Source organism: Gallinula chloropus (assembly GCF_964237585.1).
Source record: "Gallinula chloropus genome assembly, chromosome: 16".
Taxonomy (NCBI): Eukaryota; Metazoa; Chordata; class Aves; order Gruiformes; family Rallidae; genus Gallinula; species Gallinula chloropus.
In genome coordinates this window covers 1,420,175-1,446,509 of record NC_140101.1, presented here as the reverse complement: position 1 = coordinate 1,446,509, position 26,335 = coordinate 1,420,175, and the positions used below count along the sequence as shown (strand labels likewise).

General features: G+C 58.6%; 1 protein-coding gene across 1 annotated transcript; it reads left to right on the top strand.

Moving 5' to 3' along the window:
* Window positions 1-3,017: 3,017 nt before the first annotated feature.
* Window positions 3,018-15,066, top strand: GMEB2 (glucocorticoid modulatory element binding protein 2). The gene is made up of 9 exons (XM_084271400.1): window positions 3,018-3,154; window positions 7,095-7,192; window positions 7,981-8,108; window positions 9,530-9,633; window positions 9,930-10,087; window positions 11,737-11,808; window positions 12,308-12,445; window positions 12,913-13,035; window positions 13,217-15,066. Exons 1-9 carry the CDS (start codon window positions 3,024-3,026, stop codon window positions 13,852-13,854), a joined length of 1,590 nt encoding a protein of 529 aa, XP_084127526.1. The 5' UTR covers window positions 3,018-3,023; the 3' UTR covers window positions 13,855-15,066.
* Window positions 15,067-26,335: the final 11,269 nt, after the last annotated feature.

Genomic DNA, 26,335 nt, shown 5'->3' with positions numbered 1-26,335 from the left:
ACCCCTCCTCCTCCTCCTCCCTCCCTCCCTCCCTCCCTCCCGCGCGCCCGGCGCTGCCAGCGTGAGCGCGCCCACGCGCCCCCCCCCTTCCCCCCCCTCACCCCCCCACCCCCCCCCCCCTCCGCCGGCCTCGCGCTCGGCGCCGCCGGCGGGAACGCGCGCGCCGCCCCGCCGCGGGGGGGGCACCCCCAGCCCGGCCGCCCGCGCGGCGCCACGCGGTGCTCCGCAGCCCCCCCCACCGCCCCCCCCCTTCCTCCCCACCGGCACCGGGGGAGCCCCGCACGCGGCGACAACCCCCTGTGCCTCCCACCCCCGCCCGCACCGCCGGTGCACCCCTTTCCTGGGCAGCTCCCCCCTCCATGCAGCCCCCCCCCCCAACCGTGTGTGTGTGTGTGTGCTGCCCGTGCCCAGCATCCCCCCGCGTGCGACCCCACCTGTGCACCCGCAGCCCCCCCCCGCACCCCCTCTCCGCACCCCCGTGCTGCACTCCGGCCCGTGGGGTTCCCCTGACCCCCCCACCCCCCTGGTGAAGCCGCCTTTCTGCGCACCCTCGGACGACCCCCCTGCTCCTTCCTTCCAGTCTCGTGTCCCCCGCCCCACGCAGCACCCCACCTCCTGTGTCACCCCCCCCCCCGGTGAAGCCCCCTCCCCATGGCCCCCTTCTCCCTGCACTCTCGTGCAGTCCCCCCCGTGCCCCCCACAAATGCTTGTCACTGGCATGCACCTTCCCTGCTCTCACGCCTTGAACCCCCCTTTCTGTGCACCCCCCTGCTTGCTGCCCCTGTGCACCCAACGCACCCACACACACCCCCCCGCCCCATCATGCCCCTTCCTCCCTACACTGTGGCAGCCCATCTGTGTGCCCTGACAGTGCACCCCAAAAATCCCACCCCCCTGCCTTTCTGAGGGCTGCAGTGCTTTTTCCCTTCCTTTCTTCTTCTTCTGCAGCCAGCCCTCCGTCAGCTGGAGTTGGGTGGGATCCCTGGAGCATCCCGAAACTGGGCACAGGGCAGAAGCCATCACAAGTGACTCTAACCCCACAAGAAGGGTTGCACCCCGAAACAACAGGCAGGTGTAGGGGTAGAGCAGCAGAAAGCATCACGGTACTTAAACCAACAGCAGCTGAGCAGTCTGCATGGCATCTTCACTGGGTGACAGGCAGCACCCAGCAGCCTTTATCCCCATGAAAGATGGTGGCTGCAACCCTGCCTGGTCCCACCACCCTTAAAATGCTGGTTTGTGGCCAAGCCGCCCCTTTCCCCCTCCCTGCCCTTGCTGTGTTCCCTCCTGCTGCAGAAACCAACCCCCTGCCGCAGGCACCTTCACGCTGGGCTGCCCCGCAGGGACCCATCCCCACCTTCAGCTCAGATAAACCCCGTGGCCTCTGTGGAGGGGGAAGATCTTATGGGGTCTGTGTAGGTCAGGGCAGTTTGTGGGCCAGGAATCACATTGCAGAGTGAGGTCAGGGCACGGCTCCAGTGCTGGCCTGGGGAAGGTGATGGGAGCCGAGTGGCTCCTCCGCCACTCCCTGACGTGGCAGAGGAGCTGCTGGGTGGGTATGCAGGGGGGTGGTGCTGCTTGCTTGAGAAACCCAAAAGTTCCAGGAAAACCTTTCCCCTTCCTCCCTTCCCATGTGCTGAGAGAGTTGTGCAGGCTGGCGTGGGTGTGCTCTTGGCTTGAAGGAAAGTCCTGCAGAGGAGCAGCAGCAGTTCTGACCCCTCTCAGGTGGCTGAAAGCAAAGCCAGGGGCTTAGGCTGTGGCTCCAGAACAGCCAAGAGGAGCCCTCATGCAGCAGACTGTGCCAGCGCTGCAGGACATACTGGTGTGGTACCACAGGAGATGCTTTGCAGTGACCCACTCACCCCCCTGGTACCTGGGCATCACCTCGCAGGTGGATGCTGTGGATGCTGTGCAGGTGGTGGGAGGAAGAGAAGATGCAGGTCGCTCGTGGGGCTGATTTGCAGAGAGTTTTCTGGCTCTAAACAACGTGTGCTCATTTTGTCACACCATCCTTGTAAGGTGAACGATGGTACAGGTGTTTGGGGGTGTTCATACACGTGTGTGTTGGTAAAGAACCTTTATTTCCTTTTCTGACCTGTCCTATTGCTTGGATGGCTTAAAGCAGTTACCTAAAACCCCTGGGAACGCTGGCACGGGCTGGGTTGGAGGCTGTGAGCTGGCAGGAGAAGTGGGCAATGGTGTCCCCAAGGGACCAGGGCTTTACTCCCCTGAGTTACATCCTGCTGCTGGTGGGAAGGCTGGAGCAGCCAAGGGTGGAGTGCAACCACGAGAGCGTAAAGATACACCAGCCCCTTGTGCCTTTAGTTAAACATGGGGGGTTTTCACCCAGGTTTCCCCTTGCAAATGGAGTCTGGGCTCTGCAGTGGTGGCTGCTGAAGCTGGCTTTGAATGCTGCCTCAGATCTGGTGCTGATGGAGTAGAAACACGTGCTTTAAAATCGTTCTCAGCTGTCACTTGGTTTCTGCAGGCTTGAAGGGCTTTTTTTATTCGGGTGTTTTGGTGTGTGTGTGACTTTGGAGGAGGGGGAAGCCCCCGTTCCTGCCCTGGAGAAGGCAGTGATGAGCTCCTCCAGCAGCATGAGATCCTCCTGAGATAGTTGGGAACACATCTTCAGACTGAGGGTGTCTCCTCAGAGAGTTTTTCTTGAATGCCAGCACTGGTTTTTAATGCTTCCCATCTGCTCCTGTGCTCTGCCCATCGCCACCTGCACCCCGGTCCCTTCCCGTGCCCATCACCCTCACCCAGCCTGCAGAGCCTGTGTTGGGTTCCAACCTCCCCTCGTCCCTCCTCTGGGGATGGAGCCGTTGGAGATTTGCTAATCCCCTTCTTGGGAGCGCAGATTCCCTGCAGCCCCCTCGCTCCCACCTCACCCATGGCTTTTCCATGAGCGATTTTAGCAGGGAGACCTCCTCACACGTGGTGCCTCCTGGTTCCTCTGCAGGCAGCTGGTGACAGAGGGCTCTCCTGCCTGGCTGCCCAGCGCTGCCCGCTCCTGCCTGGCCATGGCAACGCCGGACGTCAGCGTGCACATGGAGGAGGTGGTGGTGGTGACAACACCCGACGGCACGGTGGATGGGAGCGGCGTGGAGGAGGTGAAGACGGTGCTGGTCACCACCAACCTGTCCCAGCACAGGTAGGAGATGGGGTCAGTGTATGGTGAGGTGCTGGTAAACCTCCCACCCGTGGTTGTAGTCAGCTGGGCTGGGTGTGTTTAACCACCTCTACCTACCCCTGCATCACTTCTCACAGTGGGGACCTCAGCGATGCCTGGGCAGTCTCCAGGTCCTCATTAGGTCCTTGCTGCTGCCCCTGGGGCTGTGGGCTCTGCGGCTCTGAGCTTACAGAGCAGAGCAGGCTCCTCTTGCTGTTAAAGCTGAGCTACTGCTGATGGGCTGAAGCTGGTGTTACCCAGGATAAAAAGCAATGCAGTGGTTTGGTTTGGATGGATGGAGGAAACATCCTTTACAAACCCCCAAAACCAAATCATCTTTTCCAGGTTGGGTACAGATACCAGAATAGACACAGATCTGGTTGGAAGAGGCCACCAGTAGCTAAATGAGTGGTTTTCTGCTGTTTTTCATGATGACTTCCATGAGCTTGTCTACCTCCAAGAGATGAGCCTGTCCTTACTGCAGTGCAACCAGCTCCCTACCGAGCTCTGCAGGAACCTCTGTGGCTGAGCAAGAGCTGGCCTTGAAACCCTGTGGTGCTGAATGGAGAGGCACAGCTAAAAAAGAAATATGTCTGGTTTTGGGGTTTGTTTTAACCCACTTTACCCAGTTTCCACCTTTCTTCTGGGCATTTGGCATCTGAGGCTGCTCTTCGTTTGGGTCTGGTCTGTTCGGCTGCAGGTTGGTCGAGTCTCTGCTTCCAGGGCTAAAGTGCCTGGCTGGTACCTTGATGCTCTGTGTAGCAATAGGCTCTTTGCTTTATTCCTCTGCAGTGCCCAGAGACATTTTAGCACTCTGTCAGTGGGCAGAGAATCCCAAGTTCACAGCTGGAGCTGGATCCAGGCAGCTTTAGATCCAGAAGCAGGGGACAGGGCAGCAGAGATGCCACAGGTTCCTCTTCTGCACCTTGGGTCTGTGAGGGCTTCCAAGAGCCTTTCCCATTCCCAAACGAGTGGGTGATGGTGGGGAAGAAGGACTTTGCTCCTTGTTTTCTGACCTGGGATGACTTCCTTGGCTCCCTCGGTGGAGTAGCAGCCAGATGTGAAACCTGGGATGTGGCTCTTGGATGCAGAACAGCTTCTGCTGACAGTGTGGCTCTGAGCACTTGCAGATCCGTGTGTGGTAATGGTGTTATCTGGGAACAGGGATTGTGGCAGAGGCTGGCTCAATCGATTTCATTCCCTTTTCTTTCTATTTCTCCTCCTGTTTTTCTTGGGAAACCTTTTCTGATACCCCCAGTGTCCCCTGGGTGGTCAGGAGCAGGACAGCTCTACACAGCAAAGAGAGGGTGGTTTTTAGTCCCAGCTGCAAGCAGAGCATGTCCTAGCAGGCAGCAAGAGGTTCCTTGAGGGCTTTCTGTGCACCTCTCTGGAGAAGGGCTGGCAGGCAGGCTCTTTAGCTCCCCCATGCTCCAAGGTCCATGGGAAGGACGTAGATCTCTAGTTCCCAGATCAAAACACACCTGGCTCCTGGGACTCCCTTCACCAAGCAGGGCTGGTGGTGGGTGGCAGCACGAGCTGCCCACGGTCTCTCCTTGCTTTGGAGGGTGGGCTCTGGGCTTCTGTTTCCCCTTTGCAGCCCCAGCTGTTGTGAGCAGCCTTGGCTTTGCCTCGGTCACTGCTCACACAGGAGGCAGGTTTTCACCTTGTCTTAGTGGCACCTCTCAGCCCCTGAGCTGAGTTTGGCTTCTGCTTTTTTCTGGTGCCCCTTTGGGCAGGGATTGGCTGCTTGAAAATAAATAATAATAATAATACACCCGATGGTTAATTAGTTCATGTGCTTTTAAGGTGGATTGGAAAAGGCAGAGGGAGATGGGGAAGTGGTAACAATCAGCAAGAAGCTGTTGTCTTTTGTCAGCAGTTGGAAGGGATCTGTGCTCGATGCCCGTGTTCCTGACCAGCATCCCCAGAGCGGCTTTCTGGTGGGGATTTCTTCTCTCTCTCAAGTTTCCAGGCAAGGCAAGAGCAGAGGAGAAAGGAGGCTCCAGCCTGCTGCTTTGTCAGCATGCACTCTCTTCTCTTCCTCCCATCTGATTTATGGATCCTCCCGGGGAGGAAGATGAGAGGCATCCTCCCCCAGCTTCGTCATGGCAACTGGCGAAGGCAGGACCAGCTTGGTGGGATGCACGCTGGGGCTTGGAAGGGGGTTGAGTTTTCTCCTGCATCTGCCTTGGTGTGTCCCTCTGGAATGGGATGGGGAAAGCAGGAGATGAAACTACCTTTTCTTGTGGTTCTTTATTTCACCCCTGCCCCAGTCACAGACTCGAGTTGTTCACACAGGCTGCTGAAGTTGGCTGGTTTGGTTTTCTCTGGTGGATGGGGTGTGAGATGTGGGCTGGGGTATTTCTCCTGATCCAGGTTGTGCCTTTTGGTCTCTTTATTTTTTGGAGCAGTGCAGATGCAATGGGCAAGAACCCAGCAGCAAACTGATGGAGGATTCCAGGCTGTAATTCTTCTGTTTCTCTTGTGCTGAGCTGCTGCTTCTGTAACATTCACCTGTGTGCAAAGGTGTTAGCTTGAGTTTACCTTCTCGAGTCCTTGTTCATTATCCATCCCCTTTCCTTCCTAGCCACAGAGGCAGTGTGACATCCCACCGTGCCTCTCCTCCCAAACTGGGGCTGCTTTCAGCTCTCCTCCTCTGAAGCAGCATCTCCCAGTTACTCACCCGGTGAGGCTGAGCTGCCGCCCACGCTGGTTCTCTTATCTTGGGGCTGCTCCCCACCTGCAGCTGGTGAGGGGAGGGATGCTTTGAAGCTCCAGTTCCGCCCTGGAGCCCTGTGTTGGGAGGCCAGGATGGAAAAACCAGTTGCTCTTGAATTTGCTTGTCCCTGCGGTGGGAAATGTGGTTATGGTGAGTCACAAGGACCATTCACCGGCGGTACTGAACCGGGGCAGAGCTCAGGTTTATTTTCTGTTTGCAATCTTTCAGTTCCTGTGCTGAAGGATGGGGAAGGGTGGCTGCTCCTTGCCCACCCCACGCCCCTGAGGGACAAGCCAAATCTTAAAACCCATTAGGTATGGGCCATGCTGGCTGTGATGTGCCAGTTGGATCCATAAGGGTACCAGTGTGGGCTTCCTCCCTCATGCAGGATCCTCCCAGCTGAGGTGCTGAGGAGTGCATTCTCTATCACAGCCCCAAATGCCTTCCCCAAGCTCCTTAGGGGTGCTTGGGGCTCTGTGCACTGCAGTGAGAGCTGGAACGAGCAAACAGTGAGGGCACAGTGAACAGCTCTGTGTCTCCATCAGCAAAGCACCAAGAGAAGCTGGAGATCTCCAGGGTGGGGAGGCTGAAAGCAGTTGGATACCCATGGTATTAACTAACAGCTGGCTGTATTGAGTTGTAAGAGGCACAGAGATGGGATCACGAGGATCTGTGGCTCATGTTACGTTACCTCTGCTCAGAGGTCTGCCCTTGGGGCTTGTTGAACCCCCTTTACAGCCAACTCCTTGAAGTCCTGTTGCTGGGAGCATCCCGTGTCCTGGGGGATTCAGCTGGTCCATCACCCAGACAGCAGCAGCGTGTTTCACACATGTTTTTCCTGGGGAGATCATGTCAGGCAAGGCTGCCAGAGGCTGGCAGCGACTTCTGAGCAAGGGGCCGTGCTGACAGCATCCCTCCACGCCAGCTCCCCAGCACGGGCTGTGCTGGAGGCAGCTCCATGGGGCTGGGATGAAACGGGAGGCGAGGCAGAGCTGCCCGGGCTGCTGGCAGTGGCCCTGCCTGCTGCGGGGCTCCTCATCTCTGTACCGAGAAGAGGGGCTGAGCCTCTCAGAGCCAGAGCTGACTCTTAGCTCCTGGGGGAAAATGTGGATGACTTCTGAAGCGATGTCTCTGCGGGGCAGTGGGTGTGGGGGGTGGCTGGTTGGTGAGGCTTAACTCTGCTTCTCCGACTCTCCTTACCAGCGGCGACATAAACGAAGACACGCTGGAGACTGAGAACGCGGCTGCTGCGGCCGCTGCTGCCTTCACAGCCTCCACACACCTGAAGGAAGCAGTCCTAGGTAGGTTCAGCCCGTGCTGCAGCCCCTGGCTGTGCTGTGCTGTGCTGGCTCCACCACCCCACCACGGCACAACCTTGGCCAAGAGGGTCCGGCCACCGCTGTGCAGAGCTGCCCGCTGCCCCTCGGGATGCGCTCCCTGGTGTCTGTGGATGCCAGGGATGCTCTTCTAGGTGGGGACAGGGTGCTCTCCTCGGTTTTTGGGGGAACTGGGAGAGCTGGAGGGGCTGGATGAGGAGAGGGAGCTGCCGGCTGGGCTGCTGCTGCCCTCTCCTGGTGCAGCATGAGCCCCTGTGCCTGGCCATGGCTGGCTCCTGCCCCTGGCTTGCCATGCTGCTGGCAGCTTTGCAGCAAACTCCCTGGCTTTGGGCACGAGTGAATTTGGTAGGAAAAGACCTTTACCAGCCGGGTTAGAGTTGACTTGAAACCACGGGTGACCTTGTAGTTACTCAAAGAACGTAATTCCTTTCATTTCAACCTAGAATTGAGTTTTGTCAGCCCTGTCCATTGTCTTCCCAGACTTCATGCTCTCAGCTGCAGCCAGAGCAGTTTAACTCTGCCTCTGCTGGCTTGCCTGAGAAGTTTGGGTGGTTGGAGGCTGTGCTAGCAAAGTGCTTGTGAGTGGTAGCCACAAACTCCAACATGCTCCACCACACATCATCTACTTGTTGTTTTTTAATCCTGAGCTTTGAGATGATCTATCACTGTGTGAGTGCTTCAGGGTGGCAAATCAGGGGCTGGAACTCACGTTTCTTTCTGATCTGTCCCTTCCTGTTGTTCCCTGTGAGAAGTGAAGATGGCTGAAGATGAGGACAGTTTGGAGGCAGAGATTGTCTACCCCATCACTTGTGGGGACAGCAAAGCCAACCTCATCTGGAGAAAGTTTGTGTGCCCTGGGATCAACGTGAAGTGTGTCCAGGTGAGAGGAAAGGGCCCTGACTTGGACTCGTGCTTTTCTGTGCCTGTGCTGTAGCCTCACGTGGCTTGTCCTGGTTTTGATCAGCTTTGGTAAGCTGCTTTGCATCAGAACTGTGCTGTAGTCAAAGAGGAGGAAGCCTTTGGTGCTGTGGTACCTGATACTTGTCTTCTAGGCCAAGTTGAGCTGTCCTGGCTGGAGAGATGCTGCATTGCTGCAGAGTCTGGGCAATCTGGATGCTTCCAGCATCTGCTCACTTTGGGGGACAGTGGAGAAGATAAGATGGTAGTAAGGCACCTGTGGAATAGGTCAAATGGTTAAAATCTGCATGAAACTGGGGAGCAGGGCCAAACTTTCATTTCCAGGACCATGCTGTGTGTGATGCTGTAGTAAGTCATGGCTGGCGTTTACACACAGACAACACAATACCCTGCTGAGAGAACATCTCCTCTGGGCTCTGTTCCAAGAGGGCTTTCCAAAGGACAGTCCTTATTCTTTGTAGGAGAGATGGTCTTTTCCATCCTGAGGCAGAGAACAGATGCTGCTGCAGATCATGCTGCTGCCTTGACCTGGTGTTCCTCTTGCACCAAAGCCCCTGCACTTGTTCAGAGAAGTGGTTTCTGATGTGGTAATGCTGAGTGAGCTCTGCCTTGGTCAACGTGGGCATTGGAAAGAGGAAGCCTGGACTTGGAGAGCCCGTTCTGAGATGGGCTGTAAAGCAGCCCTTGGAGGACTGCACGATGCTGCAGGGTGATTTTAGGTCAGGACGCGGGTTGAGGCGCACAGCTGGGTGTGTAGGGCAGTAAAAGAAGGGGGAAGAGCTGGCTGCTGATAGTGTGTGCCACCTCCCTGAAGCTGCTTTCAGCAGCAGTGGGCATGTGCAGTGAGAGAGGCCAGAGGTTTCCCTGATATCATGTCTGGGCTCAGGAGCAGGAGGTCAAAGACCGCATGGGCTTCTCCTTCCCTTGCTCACATGGGGTGTAGCGTGTCCCTGGGCACAGCACCCCCGTGGGCAGCCTGGCTTTGTTTGCCAGTCTGCTGGTTAGTGGGAGTGTGAACAGCTCACCCTGTTAATGACACTCTGCACAACCTACAGAAGTTTTTCCCTTTGTCCTGCCTGGGTTGGGCATTTAGCACACTCCTCCGTGCTGCACACACCCAGCCCAGCCCGTGGCTTCCAGGACCTGTTAATTAACCACCCACTAAAGCAATATTTGGCTTTGATTTCTGTTTCAGTTGGGTCTGTGTCTCTCTATGGGGGGGGAAATGTGTCACATCTGTGTGGGTGCTGGTGGTTAAACAGCTGGTTGAGGCTGTGTCGCTGCTGGGCACTGGGAAGTGCCTGGCTCTGGGTCGTGCTCACAGGGTGCCTGTTCAGGGGTTTGTGGCTTGTCACACTGATGCTGGGCTTCTACCCTTTGCAGTTTGATGATCACCTGATTAGTCCCAAGGAGTTTGTCCACCTGGCAGGCAAGTCAACCCTGAAGGACTGGAAGCGTGCGATCCGGATGAACGGGATCATGCTCCGGTCAGTCTCCCCTCTGTGTCCACAGAGCAACAGCAGAGAGGACTTTTGGGGGGCTCATGGTGGGGTGGGACGGAGCCTTTGGCGTGGTTCCCTGGCTGCTGAGAGAACAAATGTACCACTGAATGTTTGTCTTCAAGACCCTGGCCCCAAATCTGGTCTGTCGCTTCTCATCCTCTTCTATAAGCCCAGACAGCCTGGGAAATATCACACCTGTACAGAGAGATGGGGGTGCAGTTTGGGAGCCACCCCAACTCCTGCTGACCGGTGGGTCCCTGTGTTTGCTCCTTGTCTCACAGGAAGATCATGGACTCAGGAGAGCTGGATTTCTACCAGCACACCAAGGTCTGTTCCAACACCTGCCGGAGCACCAAAATCGACCTGACTGGAGCCAGGGTGTCCTTGACCAGCCAGACATCGACTGAATACATCCCTCTGACTCCTGCCTCTGCGGATGGTACGTCCAGCCACTCCCCACACCCTCCTCAGGGGCTGTGAAGCACTAAAGCATGACAAACGCAGCATAATGAACTCAGCACTGTGTAACCAGCGCCCTGTATGATTCCCTCCTTGGTTTTTTTGCCTCTTTTTCTGCTTTGTGGGTTGTTTTACCCTCTGCTTTCTCTCCCTGCTCTGTTGCAGGGCTCCCCATAGCAGAGTTAGGCTGAGTCATTGTTAGAGCATCTTGGCAGAGGTGCAATAACTCACCTGGCTGTGGTGTAGCACTGCATGACCCAGAGAGCACCCTTTGGGGCTCCTGCCTTCCTCCAAACTGTGTAGCTGAAGCAGAAGACTGCAGTTGTTCTGTAAGAACACAGTAGCTCAATGAAGTTCCCTTCCATCCTCACTGCCAGTTGGGCACTGTGTCCATGGTGCTCATCCCAGCAGGCAGGGGTCAGCTCGGGTTCCCCTGCACCAGAATTCCCTCCTCCTCCTGACTTGCTCTGGAGCAATTTAAGGGGTTTTATTTAAGGCTCCCTGGCTGAGTTACTACCAGGTTTGTCTGCTGAAACAATCAGGGAGGACATGGGGTTGCAGTAGCATTTTTTATCCACACTCTTCCCTGTAGTTCATAAGACTGGAATTAAATGGTGTTGCAGCTACGTAGCTGTAACCCCAAATTTAATCTCACCTATAATCACAGGCAGTTATTTTATTGGAAAGCTCTCTGATTTTTAAGTACTTGTGTATTTCTAAACTCTTTTTTGCTTCTGAGAGTTAAGAACAGCTCCCAGAGCCCCCATGCCCTGAGCCTGTGGGAGCAGAGCAAGGGCTGGGCGAGCCCTGCAGAGCATCTTCGGCACCACAGCCCAGTGTTGTGGTGGGGAAGCTGGTGCTGGTGCATGGTGCAGGCTGTCCTGAGCCCTCCTGCTGAACGTGGACATCTGTCTGCTAACAGGGAGATGCTTTGCACACAGCTGGGCTGCACTGGAATAGCCAGAGAGCCCTGAGGGCTGCAGAGTGAAGGAGCAGAGTGATTGGGTTTAATGGCAGCGCCTGAGTATTACAAACACTCTGGCAGCACAGTGGGTCTCTGGCCCCATTCCCACTCATCCAGCTCCCGTGCACAGCTCAGATTGGGCCAGTTCCCCTGGCTCTATGGTAACGAAACAGCTGAGATTTGGCAGAGCTGGAAGGAGGGGAGTGCCCCCCTTGCATCGCTATGCAGGCAGGGGGATGCTCTCCCCTTCCAAGGCTTCAGAAACCCACCAGACATCCCAGTCCTGTGGACTGTAAGCTGGGGAAAAAAGGGGATTCCCCCCAAAAAATTCAGATTTTCAATCTTGCTTGGGTCCTAGTGTGTCTGGAGTGGGGGAGCAGGAGGAAGTGCTGCTCTGGGGTGTGTGTTCTTGCATGAGGGGTGCCAAAGTCATGTAGACAAAGAAAACAAGTCCTGCTGCCCTGGCAACCTCTGGGCAGCTCTCTCCTTGCAGCTCTGGGAGCTCTGGTCAAATAAAAACATCCATGTGCCATAAAAAGGAGAAGTTGTGGAAATGCAGCGAGGGGACAGCGAGGGAACAGCTTCCCTCAGAGCCAGCCCCTGAGAAACACAAAGATCAGGACTTGGATTGTTTTTTTTCTTCTCCTTTTTGCTATTGGTTGCAGTGAACGGATCCCCAGCTACAATCACCATAGAAACATGTGAGGATGCCAGCGATTGGAGCACCAGCATCGGAGGTAGGGATCCTGCCTGGCTCCGCGCATCCGCAGTGAGAGGATGGAGGAGGGAAAGAGGGGAAGCACAGGGATGAGGAGCAGGACCCTTCTTGCTGGAGCATCCCTGCCTGAGCCTCTGCTGGGGTTACTGGTTTGCTGCGTGCTGGTGCACAGTGCTGTGTTACAGCCTGCCTTGGGATGAGGTGTTCCTGAGCACTAAGGTGTCCAAGTGATGGCCAAACACCTGGTGGGTTGGGGAGTGGAGGAATCAGAAGGGTCCTAAGATCATCCTGGCTCCTCTGGTGTGCTCTGAGCAGTGGGTTTTCCTGCAGCGTTGGTGTCTCCTCTGTGTGACGGAGGGTGGGGAAAGCGTGTCCTTTCTCCAGCTGTCCCTCCTTTGGGACTGGGCTTTGCACCTGCAGCCTGGGAGGACTTCGCCCTCGCCAGGGCCTGATAAGGGAACCCAGAGCAGATCACCTCAGAGGATTTTGAGGTTCTCCCTTGCTTTCTCTTTCTTCAGATGACACCTTCGCGTTCTGGCGAGGCCTGAAGGACACGGGTGTCCTGGAAGAAGTAATCCATGAGTTCCACCAGGAGCTAGTGGAGACCATGAAGGGCTTGCAGCAGCGAGCGCAGGACCCCCCGCTGCAGCTCAGTGGTAAGGACCTGGGCACGGTGCTTGAGTCACATCAGAGAGGGGTTTGTGGGGTTTTTCCCCTTAGGGATGTCTGTTTCCAGCTGCTCCCCAAGCAGGCTCTTGGCTGTGCTCAGGGATGCTTCAGGTGTCCTCAGTTCTCCAGTTCCTTGTGCCTGGGGCTTCCTACCTGCTGGCTCTGGGTGTGGACAGACGCTCGGCTTGAGGTGGAATTTAGGCCATCAGAATAATGATGCAGCACCCAGCTACTGTGCCAGCAGATTTCTGATCAGGGCTGTTTGTATGGTGGTGACATCTTGCACTTTCTCATGACTTCTCCTGTCTCCTTTCCCCAGCCTCTTGTGTCACCCTCCCACAGATTTTGGCCATCCCAGCTGACCATGTTTGCTGTCTTACGGCTTTCCCCTGAGCCATAAACAGTCTGTGTGGGGAGTTCTCCTTTCCTCAAAGATCTGTGTCTTGTTTTTAAGATGCTGTTTTACTCAACAACGTAGTGCAGAACTTTGGCATGCTGGATCTCGTCAAGAAGGTCCTGGCCAGCCACAAATGTCAGATGGATCGTTCGAGGGAGCAGTACACACGGGATTTGGCAGGTATGGCCCCGGGCACACCGATGCTCTGGCCTTCGCTGCCAGCTGTGTGCTGTTTCCATGCCAGAACGTGGGGTTTGTGGTAAAGCTGGTGTGGGCCAAACCAGCTCCAGGCGTGGCCACGGTCCTTGGGAAGCGTGTCCTGGGGCTGAGCTGACCCTCCTCTCCTGTCCTCTCTCCCCAGCTCTGGAGCAGCAGTGTGATGAGCACCGCAAGCGGGCCAAGGAGCTGAAGCACAAATCGCAGCACCTCAACAACGTCCTGATGACCCTCACGCCCGTCTCCGTCCCCGCGCCTCTAAAACGTCCCAGGCTGACCAGGGCCACTTCTGGACCAGCTGCCATCACCTCCCAAGTCCTGTCCCAGCCGGCGCAGCTCGCCGTCGCCCCCGGCGTGCCCGTCTCCCAGCTCACCAGCCTCCCTCTCGGCAAAGTGGTCTCAGCCCTCCCGTCCTCCGTGCTGGGGAAGAGCCCGTCCCAGCCCCCCGCCGCCAGCTCCCCGGCCTCCCCGCTGCTGGGAGGCTACACGGTACTGGCCTCTGCCGGCTCCACCTTCCCCGGCACGGTGGAGATCCACCCGGACGCTTCCAACCTGACGGTGCTGAGCACGGCGGCGGTGCAGGATGGCAGCACGGTGGTGAAGGTGGTGAGCCCCTTCCAGCTGCTGACGCTGCCGGGACTCGGCACCACCATCCAGAACGTGACACAAATGGCTCCCGCTGGGAGCGGCGCGGTCGTGACCGTCCCATCGGCTGCCGCCGGGGATGAGCACGCCGCCGCCATCGAGGTGACCTCAGTGGCTGATGAGGTGGAGCAGAAGTGAAAGGCGGCGGGGGGGACGTGCCTGGAGGGACGCTGGCCGTGCCGCTCTGGGTGGAACTGCCTTTTCTCTGGCTGCGCTGCGGGGACGAGGGGCCTGTGTTAACCAGACTCTGAGCGGCTCACGTTGGTAACCAGGAGGGTTGAGGTCAGGGAAGGAGGGTGAGGGAAGATGTCTGGAGAAGAGAAAGGCAAAAACGCTCTGCCCTGCTCGGAGGAGAGAAGGAAAAAAAGCCCACAGCCCAGCCCAAACCCCAACAAAAGCCTATTTTTGTATGGAGCTTTCCTCTCCTGTTCTCTTGGGATAGTTATTCTGTTGTAGCTCGTCAGCCCGGCCTCCTCAGCCTCCCTGAGAGGAGCGGGCAGGAGCAGGGCCGCAGGGCAGGGAGAAGATGGTAGTGAAAGGCTGAGCAGGCGCCGAGCTGGCTGACAGGAGCCGGCTGCTCCCCGTCCCCGAGGGGCTCCGGGGAGGGACGCGCGATGCCGGCAGCGGGTTGTGCATGGGGGGTGTGTGGTCAGTGAAGGGGAAAAGACTCTGCTCAGCAGCCAGCTCCAGGAGGGTGGATTCTGCGTGCGGTGCTGCCTTTGGCTGGCAGAAACAAGCAGGAGCATCTCATGACGGCGGTTGCGGTGGGTTGCCCAGGTCTGCTGGGGGAAGGAGAAGGGAGAGAGGAACCCAGAGGGCTGGGAAGAGCTGTAACTTCTGAGGGTTTAGGGTTTGTTAATTAGTTTTCTCGAAACGGAAAATCCATTTTGGGGGATTTCTCCTTTTGTTTTGTTTTTTTTCAAGCTAACCCCTTTGGTTGCAAAGACCATTGTGTGAGGCAGAGACACACTGTCGGATGTGCAGAGAGCCGAGCCCAACGGCAGCGCTCCCAGGAGCCTGCGCTGACTCCCGGGCTGTGATCCTGGCAGAGGATCAGGCTGGTCCCCAGCATCTCACCAGGGGCTGCATCCCGTGGCTTCGAGCAGCCGTTCTCCAGGGGGGTGGTCGTTTCCCCCCCACACCCCATACTCCTTTGGCCGTTCAAGTCGCTGAGGGGCTCCCAGCTGCCCTGTCCGAGGGGCAGGTGTGTGGCTGCAGCGATGTCCGCGCTGCGTCCGGCTGGAAGGAGTCGGGTGCTGGAAGTGTTGGGGTTTCTACAAACTTGATCTGGCAGCAGCAGCGACAACAGGTCACTTTAATGAGCTAATAAATATTTTTTTTGGAAGAGCCCCCATGGTTTATGGTCTGTGTGTGTGTGTCTGGGTGTGACAGCCGGGCTTGGGAAGTGGCGCTGGGGCAGGAGGTGCTTTGCACTTCGAGGTAAATGGAAAGGCAGAGGTATGGGTGCTGCTGGCAGCATCTCTGCACACAGGCCCTTGAGGGTGCTGGGAGTGCCATGATGCTCTCTGACTCTCTCCTGGGTGGCTAAGGGGTGTCCGGGTTGGGGTGCACTGCTGTGTTTTGGGGGGTTTATTAACCACAGGGGGTGTTGTTCTGTTTGCCTGAATCCACCAGTGTTTGGAGGGACTGGGGAAGCACTGGGAGAAGTGAAACCTGAGGGGAAAACCCTTTGGGTTTGTTAAAGGAAGAGGAGAGCCGAGTCCTGCGTTAGGAGAGGGCAATTCTCTTCGGGGAGGAAGAGAGAGCTCAGTGCTGGTGCAGACCCTGCCACACATGTGAGTATGGGCAATTTCAGTGCTACCAGGGTGAGTGGGAGCAGCTTCATCCCAAACATGTTCATGCCATAAAAGGGTTTATTCTCTTTTCTTTGTAGCTGATGCTTTTCATTTTGGGAACCAGGAAGTTTGGTGCCACCCCCCAAGCCTGGTAGTGACGGGGCTGGATGAGAGCAGCAGTCGTGTGGATCTGTGACTGGGTATCCTGGCCAAGTCAGGAGCTGCCACTCCAGGCAGGCACCTCAGGGAAGGGGATGGAGCACAGAGCTCCTGTGCATGTCCTGCTCCAAGGGAAGAGCCCAGAGATAGGGCTGTGCTGCAGCTCTGCTTCAAGTGGAGCTTGGCTCTTCCCTGTGGCAGCTGTTGGATGGATGCTGTGTGTCTGTGTGGAGCCTGTTTCTCAGCATCCCTCTGGTACTCACAGGCTCCTTGTTCAGAAACCTCCAGTTCTGTGTCCCAGCCCCAGTGAAGCCATTAAATAACCCAGTAGTGACTAATTCCACCTCTTCTGCTGGGCTGGCTGGCTTTGCCTTCCTCGTGGTCCATAAATACCAACTCCTGCCTCACCCCAGCGAGGGAGACTGCATGGCCAGGCTGGACCTTCCGTGAGGACAGAGGTGAGAAGGGGTGTGGGGCTGGAGGGGGTGGTTCTGGTGCTGAGTCAGCTCAGGAGCCAGATCAGCCACGGTCACTGGGGTGGGTGGGTGAGGACATCTGTGATGCTGGGTGCTCAGGTGTCCCCCAGCCCCTGGGGTGGGCACCAAGGTCCCTGGTGCTCTGAGGCTGCAAGGGGGCTCTTCTCCATGCCTCTGTGGTTGGGTGCAGGTTTCTACATCCTCTCTTGAGGGCAGGAGCTGCTGTAGCTTCAGCAGTTCAGCATTTTGTGGGGGTTTCAGCAATGTTGGTGTATAAGGAGTTGTTTTCAGATCCAGCCCTGGTGAGATGGGCACAGCTGTCAGGAAGCACAGGGTTGCAGAGGGAGCACTTTGCAGGTGTGAGGAGGCAGAGTTGCCTCAAAAGGCTTTTTGGGTTTGAAAGCCTGCTGGGCAGGAGAGGGACATCTGTCTGTCCCTCCTGTGTGGACGCTGGTGGGTGGGGGAGCCCTTGGATGCTCACTGGTCCAGCCTGTTCATCCCCAAGGTGCAGGGGATGCTGTGAGTCTTTCTGGAGGTAGTTTAGGTGTCAATTAAAGGAAGTTGGGTTTGTGGGTTCTGAGCATCTGCTCGTGTTCAGGGACACTCAGATCACTCCGTGTGTCACTTTTCCACCCTTTGCCTGGGATGGGAATGTGGGGAGATGCAGCCTAACGCCATGAAAAATCCCCTTGCAGCTGTGCCTACAGCACCATCTGCACCCCAAAATGGTGTGGGGAGGGTGGTGGGGTGGCAGGACCATCCCTGGACACCTGGGCTTCAGCTGTGGCTCTTAATGCCATCTCTGGTACGGGCATCCCGCTCTGCAGCAGAGCCCTGCTGCCCCTAAGGTGCTGCCTCAAAGCACTGCTCTGAGTCTAGAGGAGCGCTGGGTGTTGGGAAGCTGGGTGCCTTGCGGGGTGCTGCGTGGAGCCGGGCTGCCCTTGGCACGGGCAGAGCACGTGTGGGGCTGGCGGAGCCAAAACGCGACTCCAAAGTCTGGCCTGGAGAGGGGCGGACCCGGCTGCGCCACCAGCTCCCGGGCTGTGCTGGGGAGAGCTGGGACACGGGGCCGGGAGGAGGAACCCGTGATCCTTCTGAGGGGTGAGGTGCCCTGCCCCGGGGCCAGGGCCGATGGGGAGTGCTGCCTGCTCAGAGCCTGCCCGCTCTTCAGATACCGAGGCTGTTTCTCCCTGGCTATCTCTGTACTTGGGACGGTGTTTGTGTCTCAGACCGAGGGGGTGTAAAGGGCTGTGATCACCCTGAGCTGCTCCTTTCCTCTCCAGAGTGAGCAGCGGTGCTGAGCTGGATGTGGGGGTGCGTTTAGAGCCTGAACCCCTCAGGTCTCATGCTGCCATGGTGAGTGGGCATCCCCCATGGCCACAGGGACCCCTTTCCCCAGCCGTGCCAGGGGCTGGACAGTGTTGGTGTGTTGGTGCCCTACACCAGCTTTGGGCGAACCCACCCAGGCTCCCTGGGGCTGTGGGTTGAGGGGGTGGCCAGGATGGAGGGGGGTGGCTGGAGCAGCCTCCTGGCTCCTCTGGGAGGGTGTCTGAGAGGTGGCAGCTGAGCGTGGGGTTGGGGCAGGGTTGGTGGCATCTCTGTGCTGGTCTGAGCAGTGCTGGGGACACAAGGGTGTGTAGCCAGTGCCGGGGCAGAGCTGGCAGCAGGCAGCAGTTCTTCCCTGGCTCCACACACCTTTACCTGCCCTGGAGGCTACAGATCACATCACCAGTAAAATGTTCCCTGTGTGGGGCTGTACTTTGCCCTGCAAGGCAGCACTTGGTGGGGATGTAAACAGCTCTCCAAGCAGTAAAAGCTCCACTAGTAGATTTTGCCTGGTGCAATCCTCCCCTCCCTTTGCAGCAGCTTCTGGGGTGGCCAGGCAGGGAGGTGCTGGTGCTGCAGCCCTGTGTCCCTGGAGAGACTGGCTGGGATGCCCTAGGGCTGATTCTCCAGCAGCGTGCCCCTTCCTGGGGTGGCTGTGCTGCTCCTGAGAGCCCCCAGTGCTCCCTGGCTCTGTGGAGGGCAGCTGGGTGCTTGCTGGGCTGTGGGTAACTGGTAGGGCTGGGGCAGGAGAGGGGAAGTGAGGAGAAGTGGGCTATAGCAAGCTGTAAACAGGGGTTATTGGCACGTGGATACCTGGCCCTGGGTGGGATGCAGTAAGGATGCAGCCACTGGAGACTCTGCAAGGCGTTCTGGCTGGGGGGAAGGTCATGCAATGTGGGGGTGGTGGTGGTGTTTGGTTTGTCTCCTGATTCCCCAGCCCTGGTGTCAGCAGTGGGGTAAAGCATCACTCCTGGGGAGTGAGTCATCCCCACGGTGCTGATAGGGGCACTGAGATCCAGGGCTCTGTGCTGAGGAGACATCCCCCCCCCCCCCCCCCCCCCCCGCCTTAGACCTGTTTTCCCTCCCCAGTGAGACTCTGCTTGGGGCTGGGTGCTGCCACGGAGCTGGGGTGAGCTCCCAAGGCTGCAGCGGGTGCTGTGCACCCCACAACTGGAGCATCAGGGTGAATCCCTGTGGGTCAACCTGCTGTGTGAACTGGGGGTCCCCTGTGCCTGCTGGTCCCCACTCTGCCAGCCCAGCGCTGCCTTCCCAGCCCCCGCTGTGTGCTCAGCTGTGCTCCCCTTTCCTCCCTGGCAGGGGGCTGGGCAGCATCCCGTGGGCATCCCAGGGCTGCTCCACTCACAGCCGGGGAGCAGAGGACTCGCACCCAGAGACAAATTACATAAGGGCTGCGGATGACTCATGCCAAGTCCCTGTTTTCCTCCCGACTGTGCGGCGCTGGAACCGCAGCCGCCTGCGTTTCTTGCCCAGGCAGCAGCAGGAGCAGCCTGGGAACAGACTCACAGAGGCTCCTGCTGCTGCCTGGGCATCCAGCGCTGTGAGCACGGCGATGCCCAGCAACTCCCTGCACGGCTGCTGGGGAGCCGTGAGAAACGGCCAGTTCCTCAGTCACGGGGTTTCTCTGGGCTGGTTTAGGGGCGTTACTGGGGCAGGAGATGCTTCAGCAACTCTGCAGGGAGAGTCTTATGGTTCCCAAGGGGGGTCCTTGGGCAGTGGAGCAGCTCACGAGGGGCAGCGTGCTGGGGGGCAGGGCAGGGAGAGCTGCAGCAGAGGCTTCGTGCAGAAACTGCTCCGTGGTCACGTCGCTGCGGGAACAGAAACCGAAACTCTGGGCTTCAGTCTAGAAAATCAGAAGCTCCTGCCTGGGTTTCGGCTTTTCCCCACCCTGACGTTGTTGATGTGGTGACGCAGCTTTGCCTCCTCCCTGCTCCAGCTTCGGGCCCTGGGCAGAGGCTTCCTCCCCTCTGCCAGCCGGGGATTAAGTAACAGCCGAGCCTGGCTTCTCCCCTGGGTCCCTTCTATGTTTCTCTTGCCTCTTTAAGCCTGCTGAGCAGGGCTGGGAGCTTTATGTAAGGTAGTGAAAGCTCATTTCTCCTGGAGCAGGGGCTCTGGGGAAAACATCCCACCTGTAAAACCAGAGGGAAACCTTCGTGTGTCCCACCTGTAAAACCAGTGTGGAGCTGCAGCGCCCAGGCTGCTCTGCTGGGGTGAGCCTGGCACACTCAGCCCTGTCTGAGGGTAATTTGTTTCTGGGTTTTACTGCTGTCTGATTGATGCCCAGGCTGTTACAGAGCCGTTTGCTGCGGGGAGGAGGGTTTCTGCCCACGGGGATGGGCTCCATCCCTGTTGCATGTCCCGGTGCCTGTGCTCGCTCCGTGTGGTTGCTGATCCCTTTGTGAGTGCTTTGGCCTGGCTCTGTGCTGCATCTTCCCAGGGGAAGGGGCTGTTCCTTTCCTGTGTGGGGACACGGCCCTGCTGCAGCCCTGGCTGGTAGCAGCTCCCATGGTGGCTGGAGGAGAATGACTGAAGGCTCCTTCCTGGGCAGTGTGGGGGCTCTGTGGGCTCAGCTCCCACTGCAAGGTGCAGCCACCCGCTTGCTCCTTGCTGGCAGAGACAGGAGCAGGGAGCAGCTCAGTCCCCACATCCCCCCGCCCCCCCCCCCCCCCCCCCCCCCCTCAAGCAGGTGGCAGAGATGCAGGGATGCTGGTGCTGGGACTTTGGTGTATGGACCAGGCAGGTTTGCACAGCCACCCGCTGCTCTGGTGGGGTCCATCCTGTGCCCTCAAGCCTGCACAGCACCTCACCCCCTCCCTGGTGTGCAAGCCCCTTTCCCTCAGGGCTCTGTGGGGTGCTGCTGGTGTGAGCAGGCTCCCTCTGAGACACCCCATGGGCGCGACTGTGCAAAGCTGGAAAGCAGAAAAATGTTGTTCCTCTTACTCTTCCCTCCTGTGTTGACAAACATGCCAGAAACCGGTCCCTGCTCCTCCTACCTCCCCTGCTTCCGCTGCCGGGGAGCCCTGCGGGCTGGCTCGCAGCTCCTCAGCGTTTCCTCCTCTTCCTCCTCCTTGTTTTGAGGGCAAGCTCTAATTTCCCTGGCTGACACTGGCTTTGTGTCGGGCACCTGCGCAGTGTCACCGAGTCTGATGCGCCCATCCCTTGACAGAGGGATTTAACGACATCGCTGGCAGAGGGGAACCTTTGCCTCCACTCCTGCTGGTGGTTGAGGCGTGGTGGCTTTGCCTGGTTGCTTTCCAGGGCTCGCAGCTGGCTGCTGGCATGAAGATAATTGTATTAGGGGGGAAGATTGGGGCCTGGCTGCCTCGCTGGGCTGAGCACGGGGTCTGCTCTGCAAGCCAGTGCTCTCTAAAGCCTTGTGTCTGAGCCGGTGGGAAGATGCACTGTGGTCCTGGGGTCTGGAGGAAACTCCTGGGCCTTTTGCTTGGATATGTGTGTTGTTTGGGGGGGGGGGGTGTGTGTCTCAGGCTGCAGCATTAGCAGGGTTGGCTGTGCTTACCCTCAATTTATGGCAGCACCAACCCACGCAGGGGCACGGATGCTGCCTTGGGCAGTGCTGCGGGTTCAGCTTGGCGAGCTGGGAAGGGGCAGTGCTGGAGGGGATGCTGAGCAGCCCCCACAGCCCGGGTGCTGAGCATCAGCCACCGGTGCTCGTGCAGGGGCATGTGCCTGCAAACCAGGGCGCGGGCTCGGGTGGCCCGGGCTGTGGGTGCTGCCGCCCTGCACCAGGAATGCAGATCTGGGACTCTGCTGGGGGGTGGATTCGTTTGGGGGTTTTTTCCTGTTTCGAGGTTGAACTCTGCAGCTGGCTCTAGGTCAGGCGGGGAGAGGAATGGAAAACGAAAGTGATGCTGACGAACAGAAAGGAACCCAGCGCTTCGCCCCTCCCGGAAGCCTTTATCAAGCGGAGGCCGCCGGGCTCCCTGGGGGGCTGAGCCGGGCTGGGCAGCGGGGCTGCCGCCGGACCGCTTAAAAAACTCCCTTGGGAGCCGGTACCGCCGCTCCCGGGTACCGGACCGGAACCGAGCGCCCCGACCCTCCGCGGGTGAGCAGCGGCCGGCGGCCCCGGGAGCATCCCCGGGGGGGTGGAACGGGGCTGGGGGGGTGCTGGGCAGGGATGGACGGGCAGGACCGGGGGGAACCTCGTCCCCCGCTGCGGAGTGTGGGGGTGCAGGGGGGGCGGGGAACGGGACCGGGGCGGAGAGCTGGTACCGCCGGTGCTGGTGCCGGCTCCCCCCGGTGCCGGCGGGCGGGGCGGGGCCGCCGTGATGTAATTTCCGCGAAGTCCGGCCCCGGTTTGAATGCGGGGAGGCCCCAGAAACGAAACTGCCGCCGGCGGCAGCGAGTCCCCGGGTCCCCCCTCGGCTGCAGCAGCGGTGAGAGCGGTGCGGGGGTCTGCAAGGGGGATGGGAAGTGTTGCGGGGCGCCCCGGGGTGCTGCGGGGCTCAGCGTGCCCCCGGTAGCCCCGCGGCGTTCTTTGGGGTGCTGCCGGGCGCGGGGTCCTGCGGGGCGAGGAGGGGAGCTCATCCCGCTCAGCACCCGCCCGCTCCCGTCCCCGCTCGCAGCATCCCTGCCCGCGCAGGAGCGCGCTCGGGGAGGGGAGGGAGGGAGGGGGGGGGGATCGCGGTCGGGGGTGCAGGTCTTGGGGTGCAAAGCCTCGGGTCGGAGGGCAGGGAGCGCCCGGGCTGGCAGGGTGCAGGCGCTGTCCCTGGGAAGGGATCCCCAAGCGAGTCTCGGTCCCTGCACCCGCTTCAGCGCTCCGGGGGGCTCCCCCCGAACTTCTCACGGTTTCCTCCCTGGGTCCGGCTAACGCGGGTGGTTTGGGGCTCAGATGCCCTGCGCAAACGGGGGGGGGGGTCGCATCTGCCCACCGACCCAGGCGGCAGTGTCACGCCTGTCGTGACAGCTCTTTGGGCGGGATGCGAAGCGAACTATCTTGCTGAAAGAGGCAAAAGGGAAAGGAGGGGCCCCAGGAACTTCCGAGGTTGGTTTTGCCCGGGAGGGAAATGCTGGAGGGGGCCGTGGCTGCCGTGCAGGCAGGAGGATAACCGCAGGCTGTAGCTGGGGCAGCATCTGCGGGGGAGCTGCTCTTCCACTGGTGCCAAACCTTTTACCCAGCCCGGCTGCGCTATCCGCACGCAGCGTGCTGGGGATGCTCTGCTCCTCTCACACCGCTGCTCCAGGCACTCACAGCGGAGAGGAAAAGCTCCCTGGTCCCCAGGTCCTTGTGTGCCTGGGAGCTATAACTGGGGTGTGGGACCACAGCCCCTCTGCATGCCGCTGGCCTGTCCCCATCCCCAGAGAGGGCTGTCCCGGCACCCTGACCCATGTCACTTGCTCTGATCGAGGGGCACTTGGCTTGCCCCAATGCAGCGTGTTGCTTAATGTCCTGTCAATAATTAATTGAGGCGAGACCTGACAGAAGGCCACCTTCCTCGCGGTGGGATGGGGTGGCAGAGGGGTCCAGAGCAGCAGGGACCAGGTGTAAAACCACGCTGAGTGTTGCTGTACCACAGCCACGCTTCCACTTGCCATTTCCAGGGAAATGTGATTAGCCCTGGCGTCAGCACAGCCCAGCGAGCTGCCTGGGAGGGACGATGCTGGGATGCAGCATGGCCCAGCCCAGACCCAAAGCATCTTCCTCAGCATGGAGGGAATGCTGGTAGTGAGGTGGTGGCACGGTTTGGTTTGGTTTGGTTTGCAGCAGCCTGTGTGTGTGAGTGCCTGGAGAGGGTGTGTGCTGTTTGGGAGAGAGACAGATGCCCTGATGGGGCTGTGAGCCTCTGTGAGTGGGTGCAGAGGTGGGCATACACAAAACCAGCCCCTCTGTCTGCTGCAGTGACTTGTTTCACCCGAGTGGCTTTAAACACCAGGCTGGGCTCTTCAGGACCCATGTAAAAAAGGCTTGTTTTTTAAATTCTTTTTTCTTAAAACGTACAAGATTCAGCTTTCAAATCACAATTTGTGGCTTGCTGGTAAATACTCCTCTTGATCAGCTCCTGCCTTCCTCAGGGCGCTTGGATTTTGCCCTGTTGACATCAGAGTTTTATTATCAGCTGGACTGCTACCTTACGGTGCTCTCCCCACGCTTCCCCCTGCCCCACCTCTCTCTTCTGCCTGGGTCTGGGTTCCAAAAGTTCCTTTTTTCCTTTCTATTCTGGTATATGACGATTGCAGAGAGGAAAAGATCTTAATTTGGCTTTGGTGCTGCACACAGACTTTCAGGGGTTTTCAGTTCCTCTTTCCTCCCACCTCCAGACCCAGAGCACGTTCAGGCAGCATGCTCAAAATCAAGTGCCTTCTTAAAGAAATAAACAGCTGGGGAATTGATCCTTTAAAGGTGGAATATTCCTTCTTAGCTCTTCCAAATTGGGATGCCCTGCCTTTAGGGTGAATACTAGCCTGGCTGTCCCAGGCAGTCTTTATGGATAGTTCTTAAATCATTTAACTGAGCAGGTTGGTGTCATCACTGCTGTGGAACACACAGCTCTGTGGATGTGCTGGGACAGGGAAGCTCAGCTCCTGTTCCGTGGAGCCAAGCACTGGCTGTCAGATTTCACCCTCTCTCGTGTGTGTTACTGAGGTATCCTGGAGTTTCCCCCCGTGACAGCCTTGCACAGATACTGTGCAAACCCTGGGTGCCAGTGCCTGTCCCAGCAGGGCTCGTCCTAAGGAGGAGGCTTCAGAGGAAGGAAAGTGAAGCTGCTGGTGGAGGGAAACTCCAGTGTTCCCCAAGCCCCAGATATTACCCCAAAATAAGCTCTGGTTCTCATGGGAACATGCTGCTCGCCCCTACCAGCTTCAAAGGCTGAGCGCGACCTGGGGTCCCCTTGCTGCCACATCTCCCCCTGCCCTCTCTGCTGCCCTGCCCACTGCCAGCCCCCACCTTGCCAGAGCCTGTGAGGACCCACGGGGAGCTGAGCCTGCAGCAGCTGGACATCTGTGCCTCTGCCCTGGGGTCCAGCTTAGCTCCAGCTGACTCCTGGCCTCCTGGGTAGAGCCCAATGGGAATGCTCCCTCTTAGCATCATGCTCTGGCCAAAGACAAGCAGTGTCCCCGTGCTGTGGCAGGAGGGATATTTGCCCCCTGAAAGGTGCAGGGGTTTCCCCTCCTGCAGCCCAGCCCAGGGTCCTGCAGAGCCGTGCTCAGGGCAGACCAGGTCTCCCCAAACTGCTGCCTTGGTTCCTGGTGGCTGGGGGGGGTTTGCAGGTGTAAATGACCCTGTGGGGGGTTGGTGGGAGCAGTGTCCAGGTGCAGCATCTGCAGCCCTGTCCCAGCACTGCATTGCCTTGGTTATCTCACTGAGGATCAGTAGAGGATCTCTTGATGTCCTTGGGCAGGAGAGACAGCATCCCAGTCCCCTCCTGCCTTTTTATTGCTCACAGATGCTCTCCTATATCCTTATTGCTTCCCAAGTTATTTTATTTCAGCATGGAACAGTTTCTCTGCATCAGTTGGTGGTCAGGTAGCACTGAAACCTCTGCTGTGGCCCCAACCTGTTGTTGGTAGAACCAGAGCAAAGAAAGAGCTTTCAAACCCTGTGCAGTGGCTGTGCTGCAGCAACTGTTTTCTTCTGAGGACCGTGACTTTGTTACAGCTGGAGGATGGGGATACCCTGTCTCTCTGCTGGCTCCAGTCCCACTCCAGCTCAGGGATGCTCTTCCTTAGCCCTTGTGCTGCGTTGACATCCAGCAGCTCTGCTGGGCTTTTGGACCTGGGTGCCCACAGGACACAGTAGGTTTGGACAACTTCCAGATAAGCAGCCAGGCAGAGGTGTGGCAGGGCCAGGCTGCCCAAGCAGCAGCGACGGGTGATGCTTTAAGTGCCTCTGGCCTGCACGGGGAGGGCAGCTGTGGAAACTGAGGTGCAGAGATGAGTCTGGGTGATTCAGCTCTGGGTGCAGAGAGCCGATGGTGTGGCCCAGTGACCCGAATTGTGGAGGGGGAAGAGCTGGTGCTGCTGTGGGACTCAAGCGCCGAGTCTCGCGGCTTGCCGAAACAGAAAGTATCAGTTGTGGGCAGCGCCGGGCTGGCTGCCAGGCCTTGGGAGATAAACAGGGCTGGTGTTTATCCTCCCAGCGTGTGTCCGACCTGATGCACGGCGGAGAAGCAGGATTAGGTGATTGCTTCCCTGTTTGGCAGCGGGTGGGTGCTGTGGTACTGGGGTGGGACGTGAGGAGCTCGCTGCTGGTGAGCTGGAGAGCGGGTGCTGCTGCAGCCACTTTCCCCCCACAGCCCCAGCTTGTTCTTTGCTTCCTGGAGCTTCTCCTGGAGCAGCTTCTGCTGGAGCAGCTTCTGCTGGAGCAGCTTCTGCTGGAGCAGCTTCTTCAGCCCACCACTGCCCACCTCCCTCAGCACCAACCCCCCTGTTTGTCCCAGAGGTGGGGGAAGGAGTCCAAATTAAAAGTGAAAAGTATTTCCACAGAAGGAGGGCAGAGTTTGCCCCCTGCTCTGTTGTGTTCCGGACTGCAGCTGTAAATACATCCCCTGGGCCAGCCCATTGTGGCTGCGGGTCGGGACCCCGAGGCAGATGCTCAGCACAAGGCTGGTGGCTTTGTCTGGCAGAGCACCCTGCCCACAGATCGGCCCCAGCGGGCTCCCTTCACCATCAGCAGGGTGGCCCAGCCACCAAACCTGCCAGCATCATTCCTAGGGATGCTCCTGACCTCTGGTTACCCAGGAAACTGCTGGCAAATGCCGGAGCCGGTGGCCACGGAGGGCAAGGAGCTGTGAGTCACCTTCCTCACACCCGGCCGGAGCTCTCCCAGCCGGATGTTTACCGAGCTGTTGGCTGGAGGAGATGCCGGCAGGTCCCTGTTCCAGCATG